This window comes from Sarcophilus harrisii, chromosome 1, assembly GCF_902635505.1.
Source record: "Sarcophilus harrisii chromosome 1, mSarHar1.11, whole genome shotgun sequence".
Lineage (NCBI taxonomy): Eukaryota > Metazoa > Chordata > Mammalia > Dasyuromorphia > Dasyuridae > Sarcophilus > Sarcophilus harrisii.
In genome coordinates, this window is record NC_045426.1 from 508,996,860 (window position 1) to 509,010,841 (window position 13,982).

Sequence of the window (13,982 nt, forward strand, 5' to 3'; positions counted from 1 at the left end):
CTGTCAGAACTATAAAGTAAACAAAATTATTTGGAGGATTCCACAAGAAAACACAGAGTGATCTTAAATTTGGAGTGAATGCCATATTGGATATAACTCCAAAGAAGGAACATTCTTTGAAAGTTGAGATTTCCAAATTTATCATATCCTCTAAACCTGGCACAATACCTTAGCATACAATTGATCTTAATAGGTTTTCATTGATTAAATATATATTTTTTAAGTTTTATAAGCCTGAATCTGTAAGGGATCTTGAGATCATCTAATAAAACCATTTCATTTTGCAAATGAAGAAAAGGAGTTTTTAACTTGCTTCAGTTCACAGAGATAGCAAGTGTAAGATTTAAATGCAGGTTTACTGACTTCTGAACTAGTCCTCTTTATACTTTACCAATAAAGAAGGTACTGAAATCTGGTTTCAGTTATGGTAGATTGATCAAAAGAAGGTAAATATTTTAGAGTATGATGGCAAAGAAGCGTTTCTTTCTTTTCTTTGGATATTTCTTTACATACTGTAGTTCTTTGGGGAAAAAATAGTTTAAATACTACAAATATTTTTGTTACTAAATCTACATTTCCTTGAGGAAATCCAGTGGTTCTTGGTTTATTCATTCTTTTACCCATCCAAACATTGTACATCTGAAAGTCATCATAGATTTGTCACTAAAATGTTTCTGACATTTAAAAAATCTTGGTTTCTCTTAGTTACTGACTTGGCAGAACTATCAAACAGTCTTCACAAGAAAAGAGGAAAGCTTAATAAGAGAACAAAAATTCTCTTATTCTTTTCTTTCCATGACCTTTCAGTTTGGCTGGATTTAAGCACTTTCCCTGGCTTCTGATACATAGAATCAAAAACAGTTGTCTACTTGGTTCTTCAAATTTCCTTAGCATCAGTAATACTAGAAAGAGCTATAGAAACTGAATGTTCCATCCAATGATTTTTTTAAACTTTTGTCCATGATCAGACAAATTTTTATTTATATGTAGTTATAGGAAATATTAAAATTATAAAAAATATGTTGGAATCATAATAAAATGCTATATGGAAGAGTATGAAGTTCAGTCTAAATAAGATTTGTCTTGGACCTTTTAGATGGTAGTATGATAGATTGAGCAACAGCTTCAAAATAGGGAAAAACTGAGTTCAAATTCTGCCTCAGTCACAAACATGCTCTCTTATCCTGAGCAAGTCTTCTAACCTCTATAAAATGCATTTGTAAAATGGATAAGGATAAGCTTAGAACCTTGCAGAATTATGAAAATTAAACGACTTAACCTATATAAAGCACTTTACCTGAAAGTGCTATACATATGCTAACTATTTTCATCATCATTACCATCAGTTATTATTATATTTCTCTTATAAGGTAATGACGTAGCACAAGGTCTTGAAGACATGGTGAAAAACTATGTAACTTATTCTTTATTTGGGAAGTTGAATAATTTCTGAATTCAGTCTTGATTTAAATTCACCTGTAAATGATGTGATTTTTATTTAATATAAATGGAGTTAATTACAATTCAAATGGTAATTAATTTGTATTTTATTAATTTGGAATTTGCTTGAGATAGATTGAACTGTCAACCTTTGTGTTATTTATGAAGATAGTATTTGTCAAGTAAATTAATAGTGCAGTTTTATTTAGATCATGATAAAGAGTAAAGAGGAAATAGAGGTCTACTTAAAAGAACAAATTAAACTCCCCACTCCCAACAATATCAGTTTGTTAACTGTTTGCAATATAAATGGAGACTAATTTTAACCTCTCGATTGTTTATTAAAGCCAGACTTTGGGGGAGAGGCTTTGATAAGAGTGAAGTAATAACCATGATGTATATGCCTATAAGTCCAAAGTTTTATTCTATTGAAAACTGAAAATAGTGGTGTGATATAATGGTGGAGCAGCTAGGTGGTGCAGTGGATAGAGTACCAGGTCTGGAGTTAGGAAAACGAATTCAAATTCAGTTTTAGCTTACTACTTGTGTGACCCTAGGCAAAGTCACTTAACCCTGTGGGCCCCAGTTTTCTCAGGTATAAAATGAGTGAGAGAAGGAAAGGCAAACCACTCTAGTATCTTTGCCAAGAAAACCCCAAAGAGTTGGATATGACTGAAATAACTGAACAACAACCTCAAATTAGATAGAGTTTTCTGTGTTTTTCTTTCATTCTGTTTCAGAGATCAGCAGACTTAAAAATAATGGTTTAGCTCCAACTCCACATAGGTTACAGTAATAGATGATTTGGACTGCACTGCTTTTAGATTTGAGTTTGATTCAACTGTAGTATTATCCTCCCTGTTTTCAGTCATCATTTCAACAACTTTGGGAGTATCTGTTTTTGGCTAATGTACTTTTTGTATTTGATATTTAGCCAAAGTTGAAAATTTCTTTTGGAAAGCAAGAGAAAGCCTTCTCATCATCTTGACAGGATGGGGGAAAAGAAAAGAAAAAATACTTTTCCCATGACATAAAAAGTTATCACTTTATAAATGTGAACTCAAGAAACTAGATTTTAAAATTTCCAGTCTATAGGAAGATATTGGAATGAGTGGTACTCTAAACAAGTGACCCTAATCACTTTCAACAAACCATTTCTCTAACTGGTAAGAAGGGCAACCAGTGACTAGATCAGAGCATGTGCATCTTGGGATGTGTGCACGTTATTAAAAACTAGGTCAGAGGCACCAGTCGGTTTTTTTCTACATTCATTTCATAGAAGCATCTGCCCCTAGAATTTTAATACAAGTGTTTGCCTACCTCCTTCATGTAGTGTTCCCCAAAGTGCTTTAAAGACATAAATTCCTTTTCTCTGCAATAGGTAAATGGGATAGTCTATATTATTCTTTTTGCAGAAGAAGAAATTACACTATATAGCAGCTAAGAGACTTGTCTAATGTGGTTCCACGAGTCATTAGTATAACTGATAGCAGGGTCCATAACTCCTTTCAGTCTGTTATTTGCAATCATAGAATTATGGAATGCTTCAGCAGAAAAAAGATCTTGAAGATCATCTAATCCAACCACTTCCTGATTTTTCAGATGAAGAAATTAAGGATAGAGGAGATAAGTAACAAGTACAGTCAGATTCCTGACCATTAACTCTATGCAATTTCTTTTTATTGTTGTTCACTTTTAAAAATTTTATTTTTAATTTACGGAATAAGACAAGCACTTACATAACGTAGTATGATAAAAAGTATGATTACATGGAAGTGCAAATCTGTTATATATACTTTACTATTCCTTTTAAATATATAATAAAATTACCCTGTAAATTTCCTTTTTTCCCCCCTTACTTCCTCCCTTGAGATGGCTGGCAGTTAGACACAAATATACACACACATGTGTAAAATTTATTCTATACAAATTTCTATGTATCAGTTCTTTCTCTGGATATAGATAGAATCTGTCTTCATATATCCTTTATAGTTAATTTGGATATTCATAATAATCAAAATGACTTCTTTGCTCAATGTTGTTCTTAAAACAATTTTGCAGTTACTATATATGATGTTTTCTTGGTTCATTTATTTTGCTCTTTATTATTTCATGCAAGTCTTTCAATGTTTCTTCTGAAATCATTGAGCTCATTATTACTTATAGAGCAGCATATTCAGTCACAATCTATGTCATAATTTGTTCAGCCATTCCCCAATTGATGAATATCTTTGCAATTTCCAATTCTTTGCCACTACAAAGAGAGGTGTAATACATATTTTAGAGCATATAGCTTCTATTCCTTTCCCCCTAATCATCTTTGAAAACAGACCTAGTAGTGGTATTTCTGGATCAAAGGGTATAGGCAGTTTAATAATTCTTTGGACATAATTCCAGATTGCTTTCCAAAATGGTTGAATCACACAATTCTACCAACAATGAATTAGTATATAAATATTCTATATTTTCTCTTTTATCATACTATTCATAACTAGTGATTCTGGAAAGCTTTGAGCTAATACTCTCTCTCTCGAAATATATATATATATATATATGTTCATATATATTTAATATAAAAATTTATAATGAGAGGCAGGCAGTGTATACTCAACTGAAAAGTCATTGATTTTGTAGTCAGAAGACTTAGGTTCAAATCCTAGTCTTTCACTTATTACTTACATGACTTTGAACAAGTCACTTAAATTATTTGGCCTTGAATGTCCCCAGTTTTAAAATGAGTAGCTTGAAATAAGTGACCTCAAAGATCTTTTCTATATCTAAATTTATGATCCTATGTCATTACACAAATACATATCCATGCCCATGGTGATTTCATTATCTTTTTTCTCATATTAAAGGCAACTCAGAACTTGAGTACTTTGTTAAGTTTGAAAATATATATTTAAATCTAATAAAAATAGATTACCTTTTCCAGTAGTTATTTCTACCAACCTCCAAGGGTCAGATAGTATGACTAGTGGATATTTGCAATATGATTTTTAAAATATTGCTAATACTTTTATTGCCATCCTTCCTAGGTTATTTGGTGCAGTATAAGTCATAAATTTTCCAGGTTTTTTCATTAAAATCATTATCACACTGCATGTGAGGTAAGTCATTATTAAATCTAGTTTTCCATAGAGGTGTATAAAGAACTGCATTTTCCTCAGGGTCTCTCAGTAAGTCAAGGGTATAACTGCACATTAGTTTTTATAAGCTTCTTCCCTCACCTCAGCTTCAGAGTTCCATGGAGCAGATGACATTTTTTGCAAATGTAACTAATACTTGGATTCTCCCCATCATTGGAGATATGGCAATGTATCAAAGATATTTTTAAATGGAAAGTAAATCTCCATAGTATCAATATATATTCCTGAGAAGCATACAGGACAAAAAAAAGCAGTCCCTGTCTGTGTCTGAGTTAATGCTATTCTGTAAGGAATGATGGAAGCCCAAGTGCTACTGAGAAATGAGCACATTGTACAATCCTGTGAATTTTGCAGAAAGGACTTCCATAGTGATTGTGGCCCTTCATTTTTGTCATGCAGAGAGTGCACGGTTCCTTGATGTCTCAAGACAGGCTCAATCACCAAATCAATTTTTCATGACACAAAGGAAAAAAAAATCAGCACTGAACACGTCTTTATTTATTTCCTTTCTTTACAGAGTGCAAATTCACCTGCACCAGTGGTAAATGCTTGTATCTTGGCTCGCTGGTCTGTAACCAACAGAACGATTGTGGGGATAACAGTGATGAAGAGAACTGTCTACTAGTAACTGAACATCCTCCTCCTGGCATCTTCAACTGTAAGTGCTTCCTTCATTCTGAATTTGTTCAGTGTGCCTTGGTGAGATTTATTGTGAGGGCATTTAGAGGGACTAATGATAGTGATGAGCCAGCAAATTTAAGGAATGGTGCTTTGAGATAATAGAAAGAGATTTGTGTCTTCTGAGACCAAGTGATTTCCTTGGTTATGGTGTTCAAAAGGTGGAATTCTCTTTTCAAAGTTGGTCAGTAGCATTGTGTCTTACAACAGACTTTCAGAATTTATCGGGAAAACTGTTGGGTAAATTTCGTTTTAATTTCTAGTCCATCCAAAAGCAATCATGTGTAGATTTGTTGATTTTCATGTTACCCATACAGAAATTATAAATAGCATCATTTGCAAAGGATCTGTACATAGTGAAAACAAATAATGTTCCTAAAACTCTATTAATTTTAGTGGATAAAATAGTATACTAGATAATTGTGAAAATTAACCAGCAAACTTATAAAGAGAGGCCCAATGAATAATTATTTTTTTGTGTGTAAGACAATGAGTAAAACTTTCTTGGCTTCTGATTGCTTATCTCATCTCATTGAACCATTAAGCAGTTTTTGAAGATGAAAACACTGGCCATAGCCTATGGTTCTTTGATTATGCATGAAGAGAAGACAGAAAGAGGACATTTTTGAAACATAGTTGAAAATCTCTAAGAATTTTGGGAAGAATTGGGTTCTTATTTCAAATGACTTGGCCTTTGGGGTGGGAATATTTTTGTAATTCATGTCCTGAGAATATTGTATATATCACTAAGTCTTTTTACATCATTTGCACTTTGAAATAATTCCATGCTGTACCAAGGAGTTTTCCCTAATTTAAAATTCCTTATTGTTATTACTTGGAGAAGGCACATTGGAGGCAGAGCATTCTTTGGTTTTGCAAGTTTGATGATATATTAATGCTAATAATGATTAAAAAAAGAAGAGGCAAAAAAGTTTCTGTTCAGTACACTGTAAATTAATTTTCAGCTTAAAAAACTCAGAAAATTATAAACAATTTAAAGCATTATATTTATGATTAATGCATAAGAGCATTATTATTGGGTATATAGTTACAGTGAGTCCCCAAATTTATTATACATATTTGTATTTTCTTATATTGGGTGTTTTCAAAGTAGGGCACATCTCCATCATTTGAAGTTTATTTAATCTTGGTTTCATGTTTTCTTAGCATTCTGTCATTCTTTCATTTCTGTCTGTTTTATTTTTTAATAATAAGCTTTTGGAATATATTGGGTAAAACATCAGTATGAAGTGTTTTCCATGTCTCAAACACAATGTTAAGTTCTAAGGATGAAATAGAGACTTCTGGTCTCCAGCAACTCAAGTTCTCTTAATTGAGGGAGATAATGCATAAAAGAATTCAGCTGCTGGGAGTATAGCAAAGCCTAGAATATCTTTATACTACAGTGATTGCGTGAATGGTAAGACTCAGGATCTCTTAAGTTGTATCATGAAACTAAATGATAATGCCCAGTGTTATTGAAGACATTAGATGCAGGGTTGAAGGTGTGACCTGGAGGACTTTAATTCATAGTAGTTGGGCGTGTGATATGGTGGAAAAGCTTGCCTTATTCCTAAATGGTTGATGGGAGATTCATCCACTATACTTTGGACTTATACTTGCTTTTTTATGATGGAGAGAATATTGGTGCTAGAGATGAACTTATATTCTAGCACGTGGCTTGGGATCAAAAATATTACTTCAAACAGTATCCTGTCCCCTTCCTCAATTTTGAATGAGGTGCAATATACATTTGTAATACCTACATAGAAAGAGAGAGACCTGTCCCACAGTTGAGGACATTCTGAGGACAAATGAAAGTCAGCACCTTCTCTGCAACTTACAGGAGTTGATAAAAGCATTGAGTAGTTCTGTAACTTGTCCAGGGTCACACAGTTAGTTCTTGTCAGAGATGGTTTGTGAATTCTGGTCTCCTTAGCTCCACAGTAATTGCATATCTAGTTGTATGTTCTTGTCTCAATAACTGCCCTTTTCATGCACTCTTCCTGTGGATGTTTAAAATAATTTCTTTTGTAGTTGCTTTGGGTTTCACTGTGGAAGCTATGGAATATTCAAAGGATCAGTGTGACTGATACTTTGCATAGGTAGTTCTTAATGGAGAAAAAGAAGAATATCATCAAAAGCATCAAAAGCATAATGGCTGCTCATTATTTACAATTATATTTCAAATACATTTTATTTTAGCTTAACATACAATTAATTGAGTTATAATCTCCCTGTTATCAAACTACAATCTCTTTATTAGTATTTATCTTTTTTCCCTTTCCCCATCAGTATGTCTTTTTTCTCTATTGTTAGACTACATTTACAACCCATTTTCAAAAGTGCAAAATTTAATTTTCATTTAGCAAATAAATGAGTTTAAATGACAAGTGTATTTTTCCCCCTACTAATATGGACCTAGTAGCCAAATTGCTTTGGTTGAGGAATTTTATACAAAGTTTGATGTGTTATAGACCTTGCTACCCCAGTGCTAACCAGAACTTCTTCTGTTCCAGGTCACTATATTTACTCAAGGATAAAATATATAAGCTGTGTTGTGTGGGATTTCTGGCTCTTCGGCCTACTTTTCCAGACTTATTTCCTGTTTTCTTGAATAGGCTATGGATGCAGGGTGGGGGAAAGTGGTAATTTGAACAATCAGAGCGGTCATTGGCCCATCGTGTCACCTCAGCTTCCTCATCTGTAAAAATGCAGGGATTGGATTAGATGTTACCTGATAATCTCTTTCTGCTCTAGATTTATTATCCTATGAGCCGAAAAGGGTCATGAGGCTGCAATGTCAACACCTTAAAAGTCAGTAACTGAGATTGAAACTGAATGAATCAGGGGCAATTGCATTATTCAAAAAAGAAACCAGACCAAAACTAGGAGGGCCATCAAGGAGGAAGCGTGGTAGAGGGTTCAGAAGTCAAAGGCTAGGTTCTTTAGGCAACACAATATTTTCCTATATAAGGAGAATTCAAATTTGTGACATTGTACTATATATTTAAAATTAGAGTTTGTGACGTTTACTGTTCTTTGAATTCATGTAAGATTAAGCTTGATCAGGTCCTATAATCCATCTACCTTTAAATACCCTTTTATTGGACAGCTCTTGGTACTGCTGCTGCCACTCATTATTTTCCATAGCAACCATGGACTCCACACAGGGGCAGAGTCTGTTACTTGAGGGTCACTTTAATTTCTGAATTTCTCATAACTGATTTGCTTTTTGAACTATGAGACCCTTTGAAAGTATGAGTCCTGCTTAGATTGAGGATTTAGCCCACCTACAACTATGCCTGCTTATTGATAACTAGATAGATCACTCAATTTTGTTTTGTAAAAATGTGCATGGCCAAGAACTGAAAATTAAACTTTGGCTTTGATTTAATATGAGATGAATATTCTGTGCTATCTCTCCCTTTTCTGCCCTCTCCCCATGAACTCCACCAGGTAAGGTTACAGAACAAAACAAAATTAATTTAACAAGCTATGGCTATGTCACAAACCTTATTCATTTCTAGCAAATATGCCTGCTTTAATAAAATAACATGGCATTTTCAATGAATGTACAAACTCATTTGGGGTAACAGATGGAAAGTATGCATTTCATGTTGGATTCCTTATAATAATAATATTTCCATTTCTCCCCACTAAGTCTTTTATTTTTTTCTCAATTGCATGTAAAACCAATTTTAGAATTTATTTTTAAAAAATTGAGTTCCATATTCCTTCCTTCTCTCTCCCTTTCCTTAACTACTCTCTTCTTGAGAAGGCAAACAATTTGCTATAGATTATATGTGTGCAGCCATGCAAAACATATTTCCATATTAGCTATGTTACAAAAGAAAACAGACCAAAAAATAACTCAAGAAAAGCAAAGTAAAAAAAAGGTTTGCTTTGGTCTTCATTCAGACTTCATTTGTTCTTTCTCTAGGGATAGATAACATTTTTACACAAGCCCTTCAGAATTTCCTTGGAACATTATATTGCTGAGAATAGTATTCTCAGTCATTCACAGTAAATTATCATACAGTGTTGTTGTTACTGTATACAATATTCTCCTGGTTCTAATTTTCTTTTGCATCAGTTCACATGTCTTCCCAGATTTTTCTGAAAGCATCCTGCATGTTATTTCTTATAGCACAGTAATTCCATCACAATCATATACCAGAACTTGTTCAGCCATTGCCCAATTGATGTGCATTCCCTCAAATTCCAATTTTTTGCCACAACAAAAAGGGTTGCCATAAATATTTTTTGTACATATAGGTCCTTTTTTCCCTTTGATATCTTTGGGACACAGACTTAGTAGTATTATTTCTGAGTCAAAAGGTATGCACACTCTTATAGCCCTTTGGACATAGTTCCAAATTGCTCTCCAAAATAGTTGGATCAATTAACTATTCCAAATGATGCATTAAGTGTCCCAATTTTTCCACATCCCTTTTAGCATCTGTTTTATTAGCCAATCTGATAGGTGTGAAGTGTTATCTCAAATGTTTTACTTCACATTTCTTTAATTAATAGTGATTTAGAGCATTTTTCACATGATTATGAATAGTTTTAATTTCTTCTTCAGAAAACTGCCTGGTCATATTCTTTGACCATTTTTCAAGTAGGGGATGACATTATAAAATTGACTCAGTTCTCTATATGTTTGAGAAATGAGGTTTTTTCCGGAGAAACCTGCTATAAAATTTTTCTCCTCAGTTTCCTTCTTTCCTTCTAATTATGTTGTCATTGGTTTTGTTTGTGCAAAACTTTTAAAAATTATGTCTAAATTATAGCCTCATTTTGACCTGATCTTGGTATATGATGTGAATGTTGGTTTATACTTGGTTTTTGCCAAACACTTTTCCAGCAATTTTTGTCAAATAGTGACTTTTCATCCCCTAAGCTGGGATCTTTGCATATATTAAACATTAGAATACTATGATCATTTACTACTGGCTATATTTTATTTACTTTTCTATTATTCTGCAATTAACATTTCTCTAGTTGTTTCTATCTCACTTTATTTGCATTAAAATATGTGTGATTGTCTTCAAAGAGTTACTGGGTTTGTCTTGGCAGCTAGATTCCCAAATATTTCATATTATCTGCAGTTATTTTAAATGAAATTTTTCTTTCTCTCTCTTCCTATTGGACTTTGTTGATAATATATAGAAATGTTGATGATTTGTGTGACTGTTTTATATCCTGCAACTTGGCTGAAGTTGTTAAATTGTTTTAACTAGATTTATTTAGATGATTCTCTGGGATTCTTGAAGTATATCTTCATATTATCTACAAAAAATGAGTTTTATTTCCTCATTGCCTTTTTTCCCTTCTATTTCTTTTTCTTGTCTTAGTGCTATAGGTAGCATTTTTATTACAACAATAAATAAAAGTGGTGACTGGGAATCCTTGCTTCATCCCGATCTTATTGAGAAGGCTTCTAGTTTATCCCCATTGCAGATAATGCTTGCTGATGATTTTAAATAAATATTTACTTTCATTTTAAGGAAAGCTCCATTTGTGACTATGCTTTCGCTTAGTTTTTTTTTTTTTTTAATAAAAATGAGTGTTAAAAGCTTTTTCTGATGTTATAGAGATAACCATATGATTTTCATTTTGTTTTGTTATTGATGTGATCAGTTAAGCTGATAGTTTTCTTAATACTGAACCAGTCCTATATTGCTGGTATAAACCCTACCTGGTCATACATAGTGCACGATCTTTGTGATACATTATTGCAGTCTCCTTGCTAGCATTTCATTTAAAATTTTCTCATCAATATTGATTAGAGAAATTATCTATAGTTTTCTTTTTCTGTTCTTCCTGGTTGAGGTTTTGGCACTATAACTGCATCATAAAGAGAATTTGGCAGGACTCCTTTGCCTATTTTCCCAAATAATTTATATAGTATTGAAATTAATTGTTCTTTAATTTAAATGTTTGGTAAAATTCACTTGTGAATCCTCTTGTTTCTGGTGATTTATGACTTCTTGAATTCCTTTTTTTTTCTAAAATAAGGTTATATTTTATTTATTTTTATGTTATTCTGCAAAGTTTATATTTTAAAATATTGATCACTTAGATTGTCAGTTTTGTTGACATATGATTTGACATATCAAATAACTCTTCTTAATGACTGGTTTAATTTCATGTTCATTAGTAATAAATTCACCCTTTTCATTTTTTGATGTTGGTGATTTAATTTTCTTCTTTTTAAAAATCGAATTATCCAATGGTTTATCTATTTTATTGTCTTTTTCTTAAAATTTGCTACTTGCTTTATTTATTAATTTAATGATTCTCTTTCAATTTTATTAATCTCTCCTCTGATTTTCAGGATTTCCAGTTTGTGTGTAATTGGGGATGATTAATTTGTTCTTTTTTTAAGTTTTAGTTCAAGTTATACTCCATTGCATTTTCATTCAGTTTTCTTCAAAAGTCTGTTCTAAAATTCTTTTCACTTCCTTAATTTCTTTCTTGTTTATTTTTTGGTTTGATTTATATAGTTCTGAGAGAAAAAGTTAGGATTTCTTACTAACTTAATTCTACTGTCTATTTTCTCCTGTAACTCAGTTAACTTCTCTAAGAATTTGCTGCTTATGTATTTAGTATTCATTTTACTTTATTGTCAGTTCAATGGAGAAGCTACTAAATCTTGTGTTATCCTGACTGTGGCTCCTTGATATTTTAATTGCTTCATTCTGATTGCTTGAAATATTTCTTCTTGACCTAGGAACTTTGGAATTTTGCTATAATATTTTTGGGAGTTTTCATTTTGAGATCTCTTTCAGGAGGTGATTGGTGAATTCTTTTTCATTTTACCCTCTTGTTCTAGGATATATCAAAGCAGGTTTCCTTGTGATTTCTTGAAATGTGGTATCTAAGCCCTTTTTTTAAATCATGGCTTTCAGTAGTCCAAAAATTCTTAAATTTTTTCTCCTGAATCTATTTCCCAAATCATCTGTTTTTTTTCTTTGAGATAGTTCATGTTTTCTTCTATTTTTTCATTATTTTTATTTTGTTTTATTGTTTCTTGATGTCTTGTGGAGTTATTAGCTTCCATTTGCCCAATTCTAATTTTTAAGGAATTATTTTCTTCAGTGGACTTTTACAAAAACCTTTTTCCATTTGGCTAATTCTACTTTTTAAGATTTTTTTTTGCTTTAATGAATTTTCATATTTCCTCTTCCATTTGGCCAGTTCTACTTTTTAAGGAACTTATTGCTTCAGTGAATTTTTGTATCTCTTTTTGTATTTAACCAATTCTGCTTTTTAAGGAGTTCTCTTCAGTGGATTTTTTTGCCTCTTTTACCAGTTGACCAATTTTGTTTTTAAGATGTTATGTTCTTCAGTATTTTTTAAAGTCTCTTTTACCGACTTGTTGAGTCTCTTTTCATTATTTTCTTGTATCATTCTCATTTTTTCTCCCATTTCCTCCCCCTGCTATTTGTATTTGAGTTTTTAAATTATTGTTGAGTTCTTCTAGGAACTCTTTTTGAACTTTTCTCCAATTCATATTTTTTGAGGCTTTGCATGTAGCTATTTTAACTTCCTCTTCTTCTAAATTTGTGTTTTGATCTTTCCTGTCATCATCATAATCAGGTTCTTTATCTGCCTATTTTTATAGCTTATTTCTTGACTTTTAACTTTATGTTAAAGTTGGGCTTGGTGGAGGAAGCAATGTCCCAATGTTCAGGGATTTTGTGCTGCTGTTTTCAGAGCTGTAAATTTTTGGTTCTCCTAAGGTAGGATGATCTAAGGAGAGGTGTGGTCACTATTCTCCTGGACTGGTCTGTCCACAAACATCTTTTCCATCCTAGAATTGTGACCAGTGCACTTGCTCAGCTATGGCTACAAGTGCTATTGTTCCTTGTGTCATTGGAAAGTTGATTTGGACCTCTGTTCTTCTTCAGTTAAAAGACCAGAGCCCCTGTTCCCATGTGAGCAACCATTAATACCCCTTTTCACCCTGGAACTGTGACCAGGGCTCCTGCTCTTTTGGAGCTTCAACCGTGTTTGTGCTTCTTTATTTTCTGAGAGTATGAGCCAGAATTTGGGCAGTGCAACAGTGTCCCATATCCAATGCTAGCAAAGTGTCCCCTGTACTGTCCTTCTGACAATTATCTGCCTCCTTACCATCTGTAGAATAAGAGGTCCAGCAGCTACCTCCCAAGTCTGCTGCTATTTTCTGGGGTGTGACCTGTGCTGCACAATGCTGTGCAGACTGAACCACAAGCCTGGTAAAATAAACTTTTTCTCCTGACTCCTTGAGTTGTTTTGGGCTAAAAAGTTGTTTTGGGTGATTTTGTTGGTTCTGGCATTCTATTATTATTTTTGAGACATCATTTTAATGTTTTTTAGAGGAAAATTTGGGAGAGCTCAGGCAATCCCTGTCACCTTCTACATTGTCTTAAACATCAGAGAAAGTACTTAGTGTAAGTGTCACACTTTAGAGGAAGAATCTATGCTTTCTCTTATTCCTCTAACACCAAATGAAAGAATTCTACTCTGAAACAAGAGAAAAGACTGAATAATTAAATTTGTGCATTTTATTACTAATTAGAGAAAATATCTATCTTTATGTTATTTGATTTTATTAAGTGAAAACCAAGATAGGGACTTTTCTTTCTTTTTTTTATTTTTATTTTTATTTATTTATTTATTTATTTTGGTGAGGCAATTGGGATTAAGTGACTTGCCCAGGGATCC

General features: G+C 32.7%; 1 protein-coding gene across 7 annotated transcripts in view; it reads left to right on the top strand.

Annotated features, from left to right (window-relative positions):
• Positions 1-13,982, top strand: part of LDLRAD4 (low density lipoprotein receptor class A domain containing 4) — a 567,965-nt gene that overhangs the window by 301,523 nt on the left and 252,460 nt on the right. For all 7 annotated transcript variants that reach the window (XM_031946676.1, XM_023496263.2, XM_031946677.1 and 4 more), the window contains one exon: positions 5,107-5,247. In XM_031946676.1, coding sequence (XP_031802536.1) covers positions 5,107-5,247 — 141 coding nt within the window. The remainder of the gene's footprint in view (positions 1-5,106; positions 5,248-13,982) is intronic.